The 22,296-nt window shown below is 45.6% G+C and overlaps 1 protein-coding gene across 1 annotated transcript; it reads right to left on the bottom strand.

Annotated features, from left to right (window-relative positions):
* Window positions 1-559: 559 nt before the first annotated feature.
* Window positions 560-21,601, bottom strand: TMEM86A (transmembrane protein 86A). Its single transcript, XM_075281175.1, has 3 exons — window positions 21,460-21,601; window positions 5,614-5,878; window positions 560-3,312 (listed from the first exon to the last, which is right to left on the bottom strand). The coding sequence occupies exons 1-3, from the start codon at window positions 21,478-21,480 to the stop codon at window positions 2,885-2,887; spliced, it is 714 nt and encodes a 237-aa protein (XP_075137276.1). The 5' UTR covers window positions 21,481-21,601; the 3' UTR covers window positions 560-2,884.
* Between the last annotated feature and the right edge of the window lie 695 nt (window positions 21,602-22,296).

Genomic DNA, 22,296 nt, shown 5'->3' with positions numbered 1-22,296 from the left:
AAGAAAGAGAACGAGGTTAAAAAGACAAAAAGTTCATTCGGTCCATCCTTCTATGAACTGGCGTGAGGCATTAAAACTCATTTTTCTAATTAAAGGGGTATTCCTACTTTAAGGATAGGAAAGGAGTCTGACCCCTCCCCACTAACATCTATGGAACGACCCAGTAGGTGAACCCGCAAGGGATTTATGGCCTATCCTTGAAAGAGGAACACTCCGTTAAAGAGCAATTCCAGTCTTAAAGGGTTAGAAAAATATAATTTAAGGGGCACTCCTATTTTAAGGATATGACTGGAGTCCAGCCCTCTCCACAAAAAAAAAAATTCACACTTAGCAGGCATTTTATGGCCTATCCTTGAGATAGGAGTACTCCTTTAAAGAGCAATTCCAGTCTTAAAGGAATTGTTCAGGAATAGAAAAACATGGCTGCCTACTTTCAAACACAGTGTGTGTGGCATCACCGCTTAGCCCCATGCACTTAAATGGAGCCGAGGTGCAATAATGGAAACAACCTGTGGACAAGTGTTTCCCAACTAAAAAAGCAGCCATGTTTTTCTACACCTGGACAACCCCTTTAACTGATTAAATGAAAATCAATATTCTTAAAGGGTCACAAATTTTTCATTTTTGTTAAACAAACTTTGCATACCTCAATAGTACACATGAATAGATGAAACTTTGTAATATAGTCTATTAGAGAAAAATGTTTCATTCTCCATGTATTTGAATGTTTTCATCCTCCCACCTTCTAACCTGACATTCACTCTGAAATCTCTGCTGAATATGGATCGCTTAAAGTCTGACAGACTGCAGTTCACAGAGGTATTGGATTACAGTTCACAACAGAAGGTTATAGAGAAGGGAGGGGAACAGAAGCCCGGTGAAAGAGGGAAAACATGGGCATAGAAAGTTCTGCAGCTAGATAGAAACTTCCTATCTCACCCCAAATGCTTTTAGGAAGTTTTTATCTCACCCCAAATGCTTTTTAGGAAGTTTCTATCTCACCCCAAATGCTTTTTTCACATCCGTACAGGTCAGTAGTTCTCTATAATGTTCTATTTGAATCTGCTGCAGCTTTTGAGTGACAGACAGATTTATTGAGCAGAATCTCCTCTATTTACTGTGTGCAGTATATGGGAGACATCATAGCAGCCAATCTCCAACCGCCAGCTCAGTGAGAACCGAAAACAAAAGATGGAGCCTGCAGAGGGGAAAACTACTTCCACTTGCAGAATACAAATCATACAATGGCGAAATGTAGTGTTAGACCTCATGTACAGACACTATAGCATCGAGTTATGCAAAGATTGTCAAAAAGTTAGACGAGTATTACATAAAACAGTACAGTAATAAAAAAAAAAAATCAGGTTTTATGAATACTAAAATTTTTATTGTGAATGTTCACCCTATCTAGATGTAAGAGGGAACTTAGATTTCTCATTATTCTGGGAGGAGCTTTCTACTGTGCTCACTGGCGCCCCCTGTTGATTGATACAAATAATGGCAAGCGGCGCAGGAAGAGGGAAGAGTCAACTCCTCTCAAATCTATTGAGTCCTTGTCCTGACAACCTAAATACCATTACCAAGCACTGGGCATCTAGAATAATACTGCCCCCTATATGCAGGAATCTAACTTGAATAATACTGCCCCTTATGCCAATATATGGACATAAGTAAACTTCCTTTGGCTGGAATTGCTCTTTAAATGGGGTGACGTGACTGGTAGTGAGTAGGGGGTTTATTGATGAGAATACCCTCGATGTCTCACCCTACGTGATGAATCGCCTATCTTACAGGAGACCGCGTCCTGTATGAGACGTATGATATCATCTGTACTGCTTAAAGGGGTTGTCCAGGATGGGACATGCAGAAACAGCACCACATCTGTCCACAGGCTGTGTTAGGTATTGCAGGCCAGCTCCATTAAAGTAATAGCGGCTGAGCTGCAATACTACACACAAACCTGCGGATAGGTGTGGAGCTGTTTTTAGAAGAATGTAGCCATGTTTTTCCAATCCTGGACAACCCCTTGAATCCTCCACCCCCCTACATTTAGACAGGAAAAATCAGGGGGTTATTAAAAACTCCCAACTAATGCTGTTAAAGTGTTGACGCCATCAATGCTTAGACATTGGACTGAAGACCCCACCTTGGGTAACGTGAGATTTTAGGTCATGTGGCACCAGCGGGGCATGCTATCACCAGTAGCCGGACATCCCCCGAGGAGCCTCCAAATCAATGCTCTAAACATATTTAGGTACAGTAATTGTGTTATCCCTACTTTCCAGGACAGCCCCAATATCCCCAGACAAGTCCCTGCAGAGTCGTCTCATGGGTTTACAGTATAAGCTACATCTCATAACCTCCAAACTGGCCAAAAACAGCACCAGATTGTTATAGATAGTGGTCATAGTATAGCGAGGAGGTCACCCACTCTAACCAGGACTGACTGTTGGGGTCAGATCAATACTTATCCAGGCCGATACCGTAGCGTACGGACTGAGGGTTCCTTTATATAAATATACAGCGTGTATAGCCCGTACATATTCAGGGTGCCCTGGGTGTGGACCATACAGCCAAACCGAGCCCTCCGGAATACATAATATACGTTATAAGATGTGCATGAAATACAAGGACATAGTGTCGAAAAAGCTTCACATAGACCCAGCCTCAAGCAATGCAAAGAAGAGCGGGAACCCTCTCGATGACCATCCCTGGCATCTGTCATTGTAGCCACATCGACCATAAAACCATATTTATAGGGCACCAGCGAAGCAGACGTCACTGCTTCAAAGAAGCAAAATCACGATCAATGCACTGGAGACGAATAGATCCCCGGGGGAAAATGTACCCACTTTGCCAAACTAGTCAAGGATTCGGTTTTTTTTTACTTCTTCTTCCTATAATCGTCTTCATCCCTGCACTCCACGGCCGAAAGGGAGATCAACATCTGGGCCGCGTAATAGGTCGCCATTATGATGGTTCTGGAGCAGGGGACGGGAAAGCAGAATTTGTTGACCGCAATGGTCAGGTCAGACACTACAAAGAGCACGGCGCCAATACAGGCCGATAGTTTCGTCCAAGTCCAGAGGTCATTGCACAGCTGTACGCCGGCAATGGCGCGCCAGGCCATGAAGGCGATGAGAGCTGCATAGACGGCCACCAAATAGGTGAAAGGACCCGAGAGATAAGAGTACAATAAAGAGTAAAAAATGCTGGATATTAGAGCCATCACGGCACCAGTCCGAAGGTCCAATGGCTTCATGCCGAATGCAGAGGAATACAGGATGTGTGTGATGGCGAACATCAGCAAACCTATGAATTGAAGAGAAGAAAGGGTTAAAAGAGCATGTAAACACTGGAGTATATAGAGCACAATATGACTTTACACAGCATGACTCCTCTAAATAAGAACCGACTGGCGATCATCTGATTGCTGGCGATCTGGCAGCTGGAGGTAGCTACAGAGTTTAGTGGCCACTGCTGGAGAATTGTGGTACTGCATGCTGTTTGTGGAAATTCATGACTGAACATGTAATACATGGCCATGCTGAGTCCTCCAGAGCAGAAGCTGCTCTTTACACAGGGTCTTCACCCTAAAAATTCCATATGGTCAGAGGTCGCCCTACTGGACAAAGTATATTATTAAGTTGTATACAATTATTAGACCTTATTTGCATAAACCTGGATCATCTCAATAATCTGCATCTTCATTAAAGACAAAAAGGATTCATTTATATATATTTTTGCAGAAAATGAACTTTTTGTATCCCATTGTATAAAACCAATTACATTATAATTACTAATTATAACATCCAAAAATAACTCCTGATCTGTATTACCCCCGATACTGTCAGCAATAATAATAAAAAAAATTCATTAAAAAAATTTACGCACCCACTCAGAGATTAAGAGAGAAACGTATTGTAATGTAAGTGGGGGAGGGGCAGATTTATAAGGCCCTCTATATACAAGAGCGGGCACAGAAGCCGCACAGAGGCTGCCAGCAATTATATTTCCCAAAGTCCATTCACACCCCTAAATGGGTGCAGAGGGGAAAAAATCGTGAGAAAGGGATTTACTGTCTGAGACTAGTGAATGAGGCTTTTGTGGCATCCAGACTATAGGGCTATGTGCAATGCAAATCTCCGAGGACTGCACAGGACGACACCGAGCTCACCAGGAGGACGATGAGACAAAAGATCAAATCCCAAATATGTCATATACGCTCTATGGGAGACCCCCTCCACTGAGCGGGTTTATTCTCCACTTCTTTTTCATACAAGAATCCATTTCGGACCCCAGAACAGTGCCACACCGGTCCAATGGTTGTATCCGGTGTTGCAGCTCAGCTACACTGAAGTGACTGGGGCAGAGCTGCAATCCCGCACATAACCTCTGAATAGGTGTGGCGCTATTTCCAATCCTGTACAAGAATAAAAGCAGAAGAGTTTAAGGTAAATTGTGAACATCCCCATGGCTGCTCTTCTTGGCACTGTTAGCAGTATAGGGTGCCAAGAATCGCTCGTATTCTGTCAATGAAGAGAGCAGTGGGGCTGAGGCAATGTTATGGCGGCTATTAAAATAGCCCTTCTCATTGCCGTCAGGCTAAAAAAAATAGCTTTATTCGTCTGTGGTGCCGGGAAAAGCAGCCATAGGACTGTTACTAATTTGGGTGACCAACACTCAGTGTATTTCTATAAAGTTGGGTAATGTACTTTTGCCCCCTACAAGGGTAGGTTAGAATATGGGCAGTGTGGTCCGTGGCCTCCCAAAGTGCCCAAATATTTGCTGCACATGGCGGTTATGTAGTGGCAGTTGCCACAAATTCCTTCAGATTTGCACAAATTTGTGCAAGGCCCCTTACTAGAGAAGAACCTGCACACAAGTGGTCACATGACCATATACATGCAGGTCCAGAAGTAAGAGGGCACAACTGGCTAAGTCACAGCTGTAGGGAAGTGTCCTGAATGGAGAATAGGTTAAGGTCTGGTTTTGGGCTGTATTTAGGTGTGTGATCTGGGGGTTCAGTTTGGGGTTGGTCTCACCTGGGGTCCGTATTTATGTAGAGATCTGTTCTTGGATCTGTATTTGCTTAGGGGGTGTTTTGGGAACAGCTCGGGCCTATAGTCTATGTAATCCTGCACAAGGATTGTTTTTTTCACTACTTAGTCCCAGGGTTTTTATAATCCCCCACCCCCAATTCCAGAGACCCCCCCATGAGACTGTGATAACTGATCACCCCAAAGTCACCGGAGACTTTTTATCAAAAATTTGCAAGATTTGCATCATCAGAACCTTACTGGGAATTGAGCAACGACCCCCCTAGAGCGCGATCCTAGAACAGGGTGGGGTGTATATTAACCAAAATCTGCCTGGCTGATAACAGGAAGTGACCGCTTGCACAAAGCAAATCTAGAAAAATAAAGGATGTTTTTGGGACGTGTCAAGGAGAGTAAAGTTCACATTCTGCAGGGTATTACATACTGCGGCCGGCTGATGATAGTGGCAGCCATTATACGGAGGTCACAGGAGCTGAAGAATAACTGGAGGTTTAGTTCATGTCGGCAGAGGAGCGCGCCCGCGTACAATAGGCCTTTGCCGTGCTTCACTCACCATGAACAAAGTAACCCTGTTCCTGCCAGATCAGGAAGGCATCGCCCACCGCCGAGAATATTAATCCTGCAAAGATCCGCTTGGCACTGCGATGGCTGACTAGGAAATTGACCCCGTGGGCCAAAAGGAAAACCCACAAGCAGAATATAGGGAGACACTTGATCAGGGCGCTGAACCAGGACGGGCTGGAGGTCGGTAACCACAAGACAAAGTACACGCAAGTGGCCTTGAAGAACGGGACCAGCTTCGGGCCCTCACACTTGACCTGAGAGAAGAAAGAAAAAAAATCATGTCAGATCTCAAGATGTGGGATCGATAATATGCTGGTGACCCTGCTGCTTCTACTCGTTCCTTAAGCTCAGCACACTCTTCCCCTGAAATACTCTGTGCTGCTTCTTCCACATGATCAGCACATATTCCTCTCCTAAAATACTCTGTGCTGCTTGGGACCTTATTCCTTCTACTTTGTATCTCATAAGACCAATTCATTATTTTCCTGAAATACACTGTGCTGCTGGAGACCCATCCCTAACTACTATGTAACTTTGAGCCTCCCTTCCATTGTTCTCCCTAAATACTCTGCGCTGCTGGTGACTGTTCTTCTTCCTGATCTCCACATTACCCTGCCTATAACATGTCACATGTGATTCTCCCCTCACTAATATCATTGTCCGCTATGAGCACACTTCTATCCTGAAATACTCTGTGCTGCTGCAATTCCTAACATACATTTGGTATGACATGCATACATCTTGGAGACACATAAGCCCGCATAGCCGCTGTAGACACAAAACGGTGGTAAATCTTTACTAAAAACTATTTGCAAAGTTGCTTCTTTTTCCGCTCTAGATGCATTGCAGCAACTGAAAAAAATGGTTGCGAATGTGTACATGGCTTTAACTTGATCCTACAAAGACACAGCCCACCCAGTCTGCAGACCCCATCAATAAAGTTCAGCTACAGAAGGCAGACAGAGCATTGCGCCCCCCAGCCCCCATCACTGGCGGACACAGACGCTCTGTGCACTCGGGATGAATCCTGCTGACGCGATTAATAATTGATTATAGGCACAAATGTCATAATGCATCTGACTGGCCCTCAGCGGGATCAATATCTGCTGTCTGTGCCATCCCAACACTACAGAATCATCCACAATAACATCACAATGAAACGCTCAATGTCAGGCTACAATAATAGCGGCTTTACACCAAGCCAGGTGACTATTTCTATACAGGCTCTATTAAAGGGGATGAATACTTATGAAAACAACATTTGTAATGCTCCACTACATCTGACATAAAGAATGAAGTGATGTTGTGAATAGTCTTGGCTAAATATTCCGTATTGTTTTATGTATACAGCTCCTACACAGATCTATATGTCTCCTTGGTTTCAGACTACAAACAAACCCGGTGTAGTCAGGTCCTGCCGTCACATGTTACTAACTTCCATCTGTCTTCTCTTCCATCATAAAACAAGGATAACATATGACTGAAGGCTCAGACTGCACACAGGGTATATGTGTAGTCTGTTACAATGGAGACATATACATTCATAGAAGCTGTATACACTAAACTGTACATTTCTAATCCAGTCTTTGTAACATTGTTTCATTTACAGATAGAACAAAGCACTGAATTAGATGCAAAAGTCTCCATGCCCTATAGAGGACTAAGGACAGCCGGGTAGGTAGGCGAATGTGGCCATATTACTCTCCGTACAACCTCCAAGGTGCGTTGGGCCACCATTACACTTCTATAGGCCCTACTGTATCTCCCATTTCATACATGGTATGTACCAAGGGATCAGGATGTCGTATACTAGAGATTATTCCTCCCCCAAAGCTTTGCCATATGGCAGCACGTCCGGCAGCAGGGAGCTACAGGCACTCCGTGTGCCTCCATACAGCAGCCTGCACACGGCAAAACCTAGACTGCAGACACCTAGGCTACTTAGGGTCACTTCCCCCACAACGCAGACACTCGGCTATGGTCCTAAATGCCTTGTCTGCCTTATTATTCTATTTTTAGCCCCTCGTCCACTTTAATGACCCTTTTACTGATATTTTTGCATTCTTCGCTCCTGGGATTCTGATACTTAACATTCCTTCTGCTCTAATCCCCTGACACTTACTCACAGGGTCCCAGGAGACACTTTTGTCCCGATACGCCATCTCGGGTGACGCTGGGTAGACTAAATTCTCAGACCGTGGAAAGGGGAGGGGCTTATTGGGTGAGGGGTGGAGTTTGGAGATGGTATACTTTTGTTAAGCTATGTCCGTTGTTCTGATTTATCGTTTCCCAGACTGACAGATTCCTAAGCATTCCCAAGAGCTCTGCTTTCTGTCACTGAATGGGAAGCTAAAAACCTTCACGAACCTATTACATCTCACAGCTGAAGGTTTGTTCCAATAGTAGCCTGTCTACATAATCCTTTGTAAGTAATCCCATCAGTTGCATAAGACTACGGTCACACGAGTGATTAAAATCTGATGTGTATTTTCGTCTCAGAGATCCAAGCCTGTCTATTTTTGGCGGCGCGATTGCAAACTAATCGACGTGGTACAATGCGGCGCCATGTGGAAACTTTGCTATGCTTTTAAACAGGTTACAAAAATCAAAATCGTATGCATAGGATGGAGATTTAGGCTCTGAATCTATCTGAAAACCAACACATGTGAACATACCCCCAAGGGTAAGTCCACATTAGTGGTCAAAGTGAAAATCGCAGAAAGTGACGTGGAAAATTCTTTAAAATATCATAAAAAAATTCTTAAAAATAGGTTTCAAAAACAGGTGTTTTTCTGATGAAACATTCCCTTTTCCGTGTAACTGACTTTCCTTGTGCCCAGCTGTGTCTGGATGGGGTCCAAGCTCCTGAAGTTTCCTCCTGATAAGCAGAACCAGTTCCCCGAGAGCTCAGACAATTCTAAGAAGATCGCGGCTGCCGCAGGCGCTGGGGTGTGAGGCCGGCTACTTCCTATGATATTGCTCCTGACTGCAGAGCCCACGACTAATATGTAACCTCTAGCCCCACTCATGCCCCTTTGGCGTCACTCAATCCCACCCAGTCCCGTTGAGCCCCCTAAACTTTATAATGCACCTTTAGTGACCCCATACAGTATATTGTCACCCAAGTGGCCGTCACACGGTGTAATGTCCCCAAAGAAAACAATGCTTCTTCACTGTGGCCCCCACACAGTATAATACTCCCTCATTGTGGTCCCCCCCACAATATAATGCTCCCTCATGACAGCAAGAGTGACAACCACAACCCCCGCTATCACAACAGTCCCAGTGGCCCTCACAGTGTGTTGTGTTCCAGGGCCACACAGCAAGAACATCACTTTATCACTTTCTCTACATTTCTGGTAAATGTACTGCAGGCAAGTCCGGAGCTGATGAAAACCACAAATCGGTGCTGTAATTCTCTACGTCTGACATGATGGCGCCGTGTGTCTCCACAATGTGCTATAGCTCTGCATTAATACTGCAGTGGGCCACGGAAACCGACAAACCACAAGAAGTGCACAAAGAAATAAACTATTAGATCCCAAATCTTCCGAGAATATAAAGAAAGTCCAGTATTATAGGAAGATTGTACTAGAAGAAACTCTGCTCATCTATCTGTCTCATATCCAGTGGCGTAACTACCGGGAAACAGCAGAGGCAGCTGCCACAGGGCACGGGATATTAGGGGGCCCGGTGACAGCCGCTACTGCTGCGGGTTTTTTTTAAATAGGCCATTACCGGCTGGAGTTACTCCAGCCAGTAACGAGCCCTACTTACTTACTGATCCTGGCAGGGGACGGGATCGGTAAGTGACACCGTGGGCCCCGCAAACATCATTATTATACTCAGGGGTCTTTTCAGACCCCCGAGTATAATGATCAGAGGCAGTGTTACTTACCTCTCCACGCTCCACAAAGGCTTCGGGGCCTACTTGCGTGACGTCTCAGATGTCACATGACCAGGGCCTGTGTCAAAAAAAAGTCAAAAATGCTGCCTCAGCCTTAGGCCATATTCACATAACCTTTCAGTTTTTCGCTGTCCGGTCCCAACAGCGCCCCGGGTCTTTTTTGGCAGATTGCATGTGACCGCAGAGGCCAATCATCGGTGTAAGGAAAGGACGCGGAACATCACTAGCGGACATCACAGGTTCCTATTCTTAGGCCGCTCACATGCGGCAGGGACTTCCCCCGGGGGGCGCTATGGGGACCAGACAGCGGCCCGAGCACTGGAAATCCTGCCGCAATCATAAAATATTCTGGACAACTCCTTTAACATTCGTGAAAAAACATCTGGTTCAGTCCGTTGATGCGCATTTAGGGGCTTATTCACAAGACTTTTTCAAATGGCCTTCAGCCCATGAATATCTATGGGTCGGTTCACATGGCTACCTTTATGTCTGTCAACGCCTTGTGTCGTGTTTATTTGAAGCCTACAGTGGTGACATAACTTTGGACAACCCTCCCTCCACCAAAGCTATCATGGCCACGTAGGCTGGAGCGAAACCGTATCCAGTTCTGTCACAACCATACCCCTGACGGTGACAACACCAGTCTCTACGGTTCACCGCATGGTCAGAATTCGATAGGGGCAGATTTGTGGCTGTTTATGTGAAAAGGGCCCACATTGTCGATATGGAGTTCTTGGTATCATTGTAACGGTTATGGTGTAACATTGTCCGAAACAGCAAAAATTTTTTTATTGAAAGCACAATTGACATATTTTTAAATAAAATTTTTGCATAAAACAAAATTGTGATTTTTTTACCCAAATATGTTTTGGACTATTTTCTCTATAATTAGTATCGACGATCTGGGCCCTTTTCACGTAAACAGCCACATTTATTAAAATGGGCGAAAACCCCCTCCCTGAGGAGCGTTGGCGCTATACACGGGGTATACATGAGGTCGAGCTGCCGCCAGACCAGGATGAACCAGTTATTACGGTCACTTGTATCATCAGAACGCGTATTATGGGGTTGCAGGTTGCAGACATTATCCCCCCACCTGATACCCATAATCCCCATCTGACATAGGAAAATCACATCCGGACAACTGATGGATTTATAAGGTTGTATAAGGCTTCTTAAAGGAGAAGCGTCATCATACAGCTTATCACATACAGATCCGGCGGCGGCGGCTGAGATTGCGTTTTATAATCCTTTTCCCGTTATCTATATAATGGTGTTAGTCATAGAGTAAATCACATCATCGGTCACAAGTCTTTATCACCACAGGAAGGGACATTTAGAACTGCATTTACATGGCCGTCCTGTATCTCGTATCCTAGGTTTGCCTGTAAAAACATCATCATAATATACGTCAATGGAGAATTTCTATAAAAAAAAATACCAACCTGCAAGTCTCGTGTCTGGCCTAAGTGGGGAGGCTGACTGATGAGAATATCTACCTTCTCCGCTCACAGGGATTGTCTCAGCTGGGTGTGTTAGGAATCGCAAGGCTCCAGCTGCTGCAGAAGCGCCTAGTAAATGGCCCAAACCATTACAATAAGCAACTGCTTCAGAACCTCATAGTACGTGGCCAGGAATGTTATAATAACCAGCTGCTGCGGAACCTCATAATACACCACACATCTGCTGCAGAACCTACACAGACCTACAGCTGTAGAATCTCATAATACACTGTTCACCTGGTGCAGAAAACTACCTGCTGCAGAACCTACACAGACCTAGAGCTACAGAACCTCATAATACAGCACACATCTGCTGCAGAACCTACACAGACCTACAGCTGCAGAATCTCATAATACCCTGCACAAAAAGCTGCAGAATCTCATAATGCACTGTCCACCTGGTGCAGAAAAATACAGACCTCATAATGCACTGAATACATGCTGCAGAACCTCATAATACAGTCTACCTGCTGCAGAACTTACACAGACCTACAGCTGCAGAACCTCATAATACACTATCCACCTGCTGCAGAACCTCATGATACAATGCACGCCTGCTGCAGAACCTACACAGACCTACAGCTGCAGAACCTCATAATACACTATCCACCTGCTGCAGAACCTCATGATACAATGCACGCCTGCTGCAGAACCTACACAGACCTACAGCTGCAGAACCTCATAATACAGTCTACCTGCTGCAGAACCTACACAGACCTACAGCTGCAGAATCTCATAATACACTATCCACCTGCTGCAGAACCTCATTATACAATGCACGCCTGCTGCAGAACCTCATAATACAGTCTACCTGCTGCAGAACCTACACAGACCTACAGCTGCAGAATCTCATAATGCACTACCCACCTGCTGCAGAACCTCATTATACAATGCACGCCTGCTGCAGAACCTCATAATACAGTCTACCTGCTGCAGAACCTACACAGACCTACAGCTGCAGAATCTCATAATGCACTATCCACCTGCTGCAGAACCTCATAATAAACCTGATGCAGCACCTACACAGACCTACTGATGCAGTACCTCTTAATTCACCGCATATGTGCAGCAGAACGTCATAATGCACTGCACACCTGCTGCAAATCTCATAATACAGTCTACCTACTGCAGAACCTACACAGACCTACAGCTGCAGAACCTCATAATACACTATCCACTTGCTGCAGAACATCATAATGCACATCCTAACTAATTCCAACAACCAGAATACATACAGTACATACACCCCACTTATCTAGTTTGGATCTAATTCCGGTTCGGCCTAAAAACCTTTAGGCTAAGGCCCCATGGTGCAGAAACACAACTTTTTTTGTTGCAAATTTTGCTGCGGTTTTTTGAGCCAGAACCAAGAGTGGCTACAAGAGGAATGGGAAATATTTAGGAAGTTCTTATACTTCTACCTTGTGTTCAGTCTACTCCTGGCTTTGGCTCAAAAAAAACTGCAGCAAAACCTGCAACAAAAAAAGCCACTTTTCTGCAACATGCAGCTTTAGCCTTACAACCGCACTGCGTGAACCTGATATAATACTGCTGCACAGTGCAGACATGACACGCCACCGCTGCCTTTGCATTTCTGGAAATGCTCTCAATGTCCTCAATGTCTTAAAGCCAAAGAGTCCAATGATGCAGAGGACTGTGAAGATGCAATGATCAGACTCGCGGCCCGCACCGTTATTACAATTATTGCTATTAAGTCCGAAACTTTTCGCAGTGTTGATTAATAGAAACATCCTGAAAATCTCCGCCATCTCCCCCCCGACTAACACCCCCTTTATGCAGATGCCGAGGCACGTAATATTCCGTGCACAATCATTCAGAGCCTTGTGAAAGGAAGGGGCGCTATAAATCTGGCCGGCAATGTTTCATCCAGGCTGAATAAATAGATACAAAGAAAGTAATGCACAAAATGTACCGCACGTAACGGCAGTAAGGGCCACAAATCACCGCGCAATATACGGCTGATGGAAGAACGGCTGCAATGCAGAAGAGTAAAGTGAGGCGAACATATCAGGAGATGCAGTGAAGACGCCACTGGAGTAGCAGAGTACAGAGCTTGTTCATAAGGGTATGTTCACACGGGACAGATATACTTCCGATTTTTTTAGATGAGAAATCCTCTACAAAACACAATATGCAACGAATTTTGCTGCAAATAACAGGTCTTTTGCTTAGTAAATCAAGTCCTGTATGGGCGAACCCTTAGGCTAAGGTTTCTCGTTGCAGAAATGCAGCTTTTGGGGGGATGAGGGGAGGATGGGGGTCCATATATTGGACCCCTCCAATTACATATTGATGACCTATCCTAAGGACATGTGGGGGTGGGAAAGGGGATGTGGTTGGCAAGCTCTGGACCCCCCCCCCTTCTTTATGCATCCCAAAATCCCAGGACCACAAAGAGATGGGGCCTTTACAAATTTGGAAAATTCTCAGGGAAAATAAGGTGTGGCTTAAATAAGGGGGTGGTGCTTAAAGGAGGGGTCTCCTCTCTATAAACCAAAATGGGAAGTCAGTTTGTAAGATTTCTATGTCCACCTTGTACTACTACATGTTTCCTACAGAGGAGCAATCCACAAAATCCTAATAGACTGTGTTATACTTAGTTCAGGGCCCGAGGAGGCGGAGCAGGACTGAGACTTAAAGGGTTCGTTCTGTCATCATAACAATTTATCTCCTATCTGTAATGTGTCTGATCACCGCTGGAATACCCTCCAATCACAAGTGACCCTTTAATAAAGCTCCGCCCCCTAAATCAAAATGGAGAACTTTAGGACCCAGATTTCCTTTGCAGTGTTTCTTTTTTTTTAATCTTTATCTTAATTCTGGGTGTCCCTTTAAAAAAAATAATGGCCGCTTCTTCTATAAATAGTGACAGGCGTCTAGTTTATACTATTTATGTCCAAGGTTAAAAAAGAAATATGAGGGGTCAAAAAGACTCTGGAAACTGTTAACCCTGAACAGACCAGGCTCGCTGGTGCGGTTTTATGATTGGCGCCTGCTGTTTGGTATAACACATGAGTACCATGGTCCGTGTTCTCCGAGACATAAGTATTAGACCCCCCATTTTCTGCGGACAGGACGTATCACGTCCAAAATCCAATCCAACCGGTGGCTAGCCATCTATTCAAAACTACAACTCCCAGCATGCCCTGACCATCAAAGAGCATGCTGGGAGTTGTGGTTTTAGAACAGCTGGAGAGTCCCAGGTTCGAGATACAAAAGGTTATTGCATCTGTTCCTGGGAAAGCTGGGTAAAAATCCAATATGGCCTCCATTACAGTTTTCATATATTTGCCACCCAACCCGTTCCTGTGTATGACCAGACCTGTGACCATTCAGGTATGTAGGAAAGCTGGGTGAAAGCTTTAATGCTGACTATAATATATAATCCTACTTTTTCAATGTTGTAAAGCAGAAGAGAATTTTTAATAACTTCATAGAAGAAAAAGTAAGAATTTAATATGTGTGAATGTTAATCCGGGGAGAATGTAAAATATAAATCCGCCATTGTGTCAGCGGAAAACTGTACAATTGTCAAGTCATGACACGTCTAGGACAAAAGACCGCGACTTGCGACAAATCCCTACCCATGGGACCCCCAGCAGTCATAAGAATGGGGATCTACAAGTTCCCCCGAGCGCCCCATGAGAATGCAGTGTTGTTACATATGCTCGGCCTGGCTGCATTCACTCTCAAGCGACTATCTGTGGCCGTACCATAGAAGTCAATGGAGCATTCATGTCAAGTGGGGCACTTGCGGGCCCCTGCTCTCGTGATCAATGGGGTCCCAGCAGTCAGACCCTCATAAACCAGGCATTGATTCCAACTAAAGTGATGGATTTCTGACAAATGATGTGTCAAATTCACGACAACTTGCGGGTCATAACGCAACAATATTTACCATTGCAACCTTGCAATCTTATATTGGGCAAGCACAAATCGCTGGGCGCCCCTAGCCATAAAATGCCCTCACTGAGGTCAATATTACCTGCGTATGCAAATAGCTCGCCCTAGTGGTGGCTACAAATAGACACAATCTGTAGCAGGGCACAAGTTTTGCTATGGGTCCCTGTGATTTCTGTGTACACCCCAAGCTTCGGGATATCCGGAATGGCACCAGCATCTGTATTGACCTGCATGTCCTTTGGTGCCTACAAGTTTTCTGACTTCCTTCTATCCTCCAAAAACCTACTGGGGAGTAAAAGGGGTTTTCCAGGCTTAATAATTGCTGATGTATCCATACAATATCCCCTCAATTAAAGATCAGGAGTCCGACACTGGGACCGCTACAGATCAGCTGTATACCAAGCACAGCGCCGTACAGTGTCTAGTGGCTGTATCTAGTATTACAGCTCATCCCCATTCACTTGGGAAGTGATCAGGCCATATGACCAATGAACGTAACATTGACTAGTGCTCCAATGTTTAGGGTGTAGGACCCCCAAGGATCTTCGATTATAATGCCCCAGAAAACCCAATCTTAATGCATGACACATAGGAGTGGATTAGAGTGTAAGCTCCTGGGTACAGGGCCCAATGTGACATGAGTCTGTGTACAGCGCTGCAGAATATGTTGGAGCTATACCAGAAAATGAATAATACATGGGCTTCCTCATTTCACATTGGAAATTTGCAGGAGTATAAACCACAAGCACATGACAGCGTTCCGGCAGCGGCGCTTTTTCTTCTCTCCTGCAAATGTTCTCTAACTAATGACAAGCAGGGATTTATTGAGGCGAGCCGGCCCCGCACCAGGCGCAGATATTAATTCACTCTAATGTAGAGCGGGATTGATCCGGGTAAATTAATATTGGCACAATGATCCAGACAGCTCTTCAGATTACCCAGCCACAACCGGTGCCAGCAGCAGGGGGAGATAAGCGGGGGAGGGGGCAGGATAAGCCAACCAACCCACCCCTCCCCATTTACCACCACGATGCAGCCCTGGCATGGACATCAGATGAAAACCCCGGTCACACTGTCCATTATACGACGGCTATTATTACTATTCGCTGCAGTCCTGCGGCACGCTCGGCTTGGCACATTGTCACAGACCGAGCGCACAGCGCAGGATAAGTTGTTTGTCTTCGATGCAGTAGGGAATAGGTAGGAAGAGGAGGATGAGGGGCAAGCGCAGCGCTGCAGGATCTGTGTCAGGAGTCGGCTCCGAGCACTATATTGTCATTAAGTTAATGCATCCCATTGCGAGAATCTATTTAGAATGGAATCATAGCTGGAAAATGGGACGCGTCTGCGGCGGAGAGCGAGGGCTTTATTTAAAGAACAGGTCTAGCGCGACACGGCGACATTTAAGTAGCAGTGAAATCCACGATGAGGATAATTTAAAAGCATTAAAAAAAAGTTGCTCGAGATCACAAAAATTCAGTTCTTGCAAACACCTAAAAGCCACCTACGAGTCCCTGAAATGGTGCAAACTTATGGCCGATGGGAGCCACAGACTAAACTCAAGTGCCAACACTGTCCATACAATGTTCTTGGAGGATACAGGGTTGAATTTTTGTATACTGTAGTTGGGATCAAAATATATCGCCAAACCCACTGCTCGCGTTTGGTGGAGGATGGAAATTGGTCTGGGCTGCCATATAGTGCCCTCATAAATAGTAATGCTTCTAGAAGATAAGACGCCCCGTAATATGGCACCCAAGGTTGGGGTTTCTTTAAATTTTTGAATTGACCCCTAAAAGTCACATAGGGTGCAGTTTTAATAATGGCGGCCAATGGAAGCCATAGACTAAGATCATACTAACATCAAGCACTGACCATTGGTGGGATCCACTATTTATCAAATGGATCCCATTCTTGGGGTAAAAACATATCAGCCATGTTTCATATTTACGGCTGGTCCCATTGCCCACACTTAGTGGAGCCCAGAGAACGGTCTTGGGTCTAATGTACATATAATAAGTGTGCCGCCATATAGCGCCCTCATAAGGAGTAATGCTTCTAGACACACTGCATAATGGACCCCAATGGAATATGGTAGTTTTTGTTCCACAACAGCTGAAGCATAAGGAGATACAATATGGCACCCAAGACTCCTCAGGATGAATACGACAACTCTGTCTACTTGCAGAGTTAGTATACGGCTTTTTATATGGGATCTTGGTTCTCGTGCAGGAACTTTGTGGTATATATAAACTTCCTGTTTCGGCAAGGCGGTGGGCCTAGCCATAAAGTGAGAGTGCAGCCTCTTGCATACAGCCATACTGTAGTTCTGTAATAAAGTGCCATTTTGTTCTATAGGTCATTACTACACGTGTGACTTGAGAAAAAGAGGTTCTGCAGCTGCTCATGTTTGTATCTTAAAGAATAATACACCCTAGCTATAAATTATAAGGAATTTTAAGATTTATTTTCTTTTTTCAGCTGTGATCCAGTCTCATAACCACCAAACGTTAGGGGGAGGGGGGGGGGGGGACATACCACATGTGCGTTAGATTCAGCTGGCCAATGGCCCAGCCAGAAAGCTGACCGGTATATATCTGTATACAATGAGATGCCTCTCTATATACAGTAGTAATATGCTAAAGCGCCAGGGCAGCAGTTCATCCATTACAACAGCCTGAGTTTCCTCTAGCTGTTGTAATGTGGCATGCAGTAAGTGCCATAGTCGAAGGCCGGGAGGGAGGGGAGGATGTCTGCAGGGTGAGAGCAGATCAGGAATCTTACAGTGAGGTCTCAGTACCGTCCACTGATGTTTTATTCTGGGATGAGGTAGGGGTGTAATTGTCTTTGCAGCTTGATGGGGTCTGAGATTCAGTTCACTGCACACAAAGTACATGTATGTATATAAACGTGTGTATGTAAGTAAATGTGTGTACATAAAGTATAATGTATATGTAAATAATGTGTTTAAAGGGGTTGTACCAAGTTTTGATCCTCTATTGATAGAAGAAGGGACCAGGTTAGAATTGTGGGAATCCAACCATTGGCACCCCAACAACCCTGAGAAAAGGGGTCTGGTTCTCTCATCCTGATGGAACGGCAGGCTGAGCATGCTACATAGTATTCCCTTCGTTCTCTATGGGTGCGCCAGACATAGCTGAGATCTGTATTAGAGAACAAATGGATCAGCAGGGTGCATGCTCAGACTGCCGCTCCATCAGAATGGGAGAATCGGACCCTTGTTCTAGGGATTGGTGGGGGTTTCAGCGGTCAGACTCCCTTCTACCATGGAGTTACTCCCCATCCTATCGATCAGGGATAACTTCAAAGTGCCGGGCAATCCCTTTAATATGTACATGGATGGGTAATGTGTATACATACTGTGTAATGTGTATATGGTATGTGTATTTATAGGTAAGTAGAAGTCGGTGTAATGTGTAAAAGAGCATATCTGCTTGTGTGTACTTTGTATACATTTCTATAATGTGTATATATGTGGGTGTGTACAATATAAATGCCTGTGTATATAGAGCCATGATGGAAGGGGGGCCCAGACACACATCCTGCACAGGGCCCCTATGTTGTCAATGTTGGCCCCTGCAAAGCTTCATCAGCTCATGGACATGGTGTCGCTACAGTCTCGTATTATAGACCCATACGGTGCCATAGACTTATGAACAAAGCAGACCCAACCTTTCTATTTTGGCAGCACTGCCTGACTATCATGCATATGTGGGTGCGCCAGCTCAGATATTTGGGGGAACAAAGGTCACACCAGCTGGTTTTCAACATACCCAATCCTTTGCTCTTGTGGGTCATACTCCAGCACCGGAGACATCCGCCAGCAGCCTACACCACGCTCCCTACTGAGAACACATGCATGCTCAGAGGAGCCGGGGTCTCATGTGTATGGTTGGCTGAGAGCCATTGAAGGTGTATGGGCACCTATAAGCTCTCCATGAACATCATATGGTGTCTCCACGAGGGATTGTATTCCTCCCTAAGCACAATGCGGATACTGTGTTATGGATCCTCAATGATATTACAGAAGGTCCCAGGACGTCAGCTGACAGCCAGCAAACAAGCCTCGCTCACAGATATTATGCAATCTATGGGTACTGGTCTTTATGTAGGGGATGTCAGATCGCAGATCTAAAAATAAAGCGCTTATATGGGATGTTATATATAAGTAAGTTAATAGGTACAATGTGTCACTGCCTGGTAGAACATTTCTTTGTTGTCAATATGCAAGCTGCCTGGCAGTGATGGGGTTAAAAATCTGTGGGTGACAGCAGAGGGTAGGCAGCGGATCTGCACGTAATGATCACAGTGTATTGGTAGATATTGGGGTCAAATCGATAATATCATTAAAACAAATAAGGGGCCCTATGATAGGGAACAAAATACAATAGTGGCGGAGAGGCTTTGATTTGGAGATTTAGCAGCACCAAAATATCATCCAGTATACAATAGTGATGGTGGTTATGATTTGGGGGTGTCATACCCCCCACTACAGATGGAGAAGCTCCATTGTATCATACAGTATACACTAATGATGGTTATAATTTGGGGGTGTTGGACCCTCCACTACAGATAGAGCAGCATTACATTATCATGCAGTATACACTGGTGGTGCCAATTGTGATTTGGGGGAGTCAGACCCCCCTCTATAGATGGAGCAGCTCCATAGTATCATACAGTATACACTAGAGATCATGGAGATTATGAATTGGGGATGTCGGACCTCTTTTCCCCAGTAAAGATGGAGGCGCATTACATTATCATACAGTATACACTAGTGATAGTTATGATTTGGGGGTGTCGGACCCCCGATTACAGTAGGAGCAGCCCTACATTATCATACAGTGTACACTAGTGGTGGTTATCATTTGGGGGTGTCAGGCCCCCCCCCCCACTACAGGAGGAGCAGCCCCACATTATCACACAGTATACACTGGCGATGGTTATGATTTGGGGGTGTCGGACCCCCCATTACAGTAGGAGCAGCCCCACATTATCATACAGTATACACTAGTGATGGTTATGATTTGGGGGTGTTGGACCCCCCATTACAGTAGGAGCAGCCCCACATTATCATACAGTATACACTAGTGATGGTTATGATTTGGGGGTGTCAGCCCCCCACTACAGATGGAGCAGCCTCACATTATCATACAGTATACACTAGTGATGGCTCTGATTTGGGGGTGTCGGACCCCCGATTACAGACGGAGCAGCCTCACATTATCATACAGTGTACACTAGTGATGGTTCTGATTTGGGGGTGTCGGACCCCCGATTACAGATGGAGCAGCCTCACATTATCATACACTGTACACTAGTGATGGCTATGATTTGGGGGTGTCGGACCCCCCAATTACAGATGGAGCTGCCTCACATTATCATACAGTATACACTAGTGATGGTTATGATTTGGGGGTATCGGACCCCCCACTACAGAAGGAGCAGCCCCATATTATCATACAGTATACACTGGCGATGGTTCTGATTTGGGGGTGTCAGCCCCCCCACTACAGATGCAGCAGCCCCACATTATCATACAGTATACACTAGTGATGGTTATGATTTGGGGGTGTCAGCCCCCCCACTACAGATGCAGCAGCCCCACATTATCATACAGTATACACTAGTGATGGTTATGATTTGGGGGTGTCGGACCCCCACTACAGAAGGAGCAGCCCTACATTATCATACAGTATACACAAGTGATGGTTATGATTTGGGGGTGTCGGACCCCCACTACAGAAGGAGCAGCCCCATATTATCATACAGTATACACTGGCGATGGTTATGATTTGGGGGTGTCAGCCCCCCCACTACAGAAGGAGCAGCCCCATATTATCACACAGTATACACTAGTGATGGTTATGATTTGGGGGTGTCAGACCCCCCACTACAGAAGGAGCAGCCCCACATTATTATACAGTATACACAAATGATGGTTATGATTTTGGGGTGTCAGCCCCCCCCCCCCACTACAGATGCAGCAGCCCCATATTATCACACAGTATACACTAGTGATGGTTATGATTTGGGGGTGTCAGCCCCCCCCCCCCCCCCCACTACAGATGCAGCAGCCCCATATTATCACACAGTATACACTAGTGATGGTTATGATTTGGGGGTGTCAGACCCCCCCCACTACAGAAGGAGCAGCCCCACATTATTATACAGTATACACAAGTGATGGTTATGATTTTGGGGTGTCAGCCCCCCGACTACAGCCGGAGCCGCAGCACACATGAACCTGAGTCACGTGTCCCGTGTTTTCATCTTGTGACACAATACACAACAGTGGGAGGATTTCGCACAACCTGCTCCTCATGTAAACACAGCAGATGTGGCCGTGCAGGGTGAGGGCTCCTGGAGACAACACAACCTGACAAGATGTCAGTGCACAACACTAATCCTATATACAATATGTGCCCGGCAGGCAGGACATGGCATGGACCGATGTGCCAGCTCTGCCAGCCATACTCACCACAGTCACCGGCGACACCATGGCTGCAGCGCTGGATCCCCTCCTAGTCGGTCCCTTCCCGGGGATCCCTCCAGATCAGCGCTACAATGTATCACTGCGATCACCGCTGATTGTTATTGTATCTTCTTTCAGAATGCTGTGACGTCACGGAGGGGCGGGGCTAGGTCTCACTGTGAGGGGCGGAGCTTGTTGCCTGCTCTCAGGTCTCCAGCTGCAGAGCCCTGGCTTTAACCCCTGCTGTTCCACAGGCCTGGCCGACAGCTGCTGCTGCTCCAGCTGGCACAGCTGCCTCAATGGTGAGGACTGAGAACTGCAGCAGACGATAAGAACCTGCTCACTGATACAAAGATAAGAAATAACAGGTGTAGAAAAACATGGCAAACAGCGCCACACCTGTGCACAGGTTTTGTTTAGTATTGCAATCCACTTCCACTGGAATTAATGGTGCTAAGCTGCATTACCACACACAATCTTTAGACAGGTGGAAGTAAGCCGCCATGTTTTCTAGTCCTTGAAATTACCTTTAAGACCAGGGTTATAAATAAGCTATTATGGCTGCTTTAATTTAAAGGAGTTCTACCAAGTTTTGTCACAGTCCCCTGTCAATAGGATAGAACTTTATGTTTGGTGTTGGTCCAACTTCCTAAGAACTAGGGTCAGGCCAAGCATGGGCCCACTGCCGCTCCCATAGAGTGCTCCATCAGGACAGGAGAAGCAGACCCCGTTTTTGGGATCAGGGGGTCCGACTGTTGGAAGAGAACGAACTAAGTATCAGGCACAGGGTGGCCTGCAGCTCCATCAGGAGGGGAGAACTGGAACAACATTCTCAGGCTCAGT

The sequence above is a fragment of the Leptodactylus fuscus genome, chromosome 7 (assembly GCF_031893055.1).
Source record: "Leptodactylus fuscus isolate aLepFus1 chromosome 7, aLepFus1.hap2, whole genome shotgun sequence".
Taxonomy (NCBI): domain Eukaryota; kingdom Metazoa; phylum Chordata; class Amphibia; order Anura; family Leptodactylidae; genus Leptodactylus; species Leptodactylus fuscus.
The sequence above is the reverse complement of the archived record's forward strand: the minus strand, read 5'-3'. Positions and strand labels throughout refer to the sequence as shown.

Excerpts from the sequence above, each read along its gene's own strand:
- TMEM86A (XM_075281175.1), bottom strand. The coding sequence starts at position 21,480 with ATGGTGTCGCCGGTGACTGTG. Across the intron at positions 5,879-21,459 it reads TGGTGTCGCCGGTGACTGTG|GTCAAGTGTGAGGGCCCGAA; the intron begins GTGAGTATGGCT and ends TTCTTCTCTCAG. Across the intron at positions 3,313-5,613 it reads ACAGGGTTACTTTGTTCATG|GTTTGCTGATGTTCGCCATC; the intron begins GTGAGTGAAGCA and ends TTCAATTCATAG.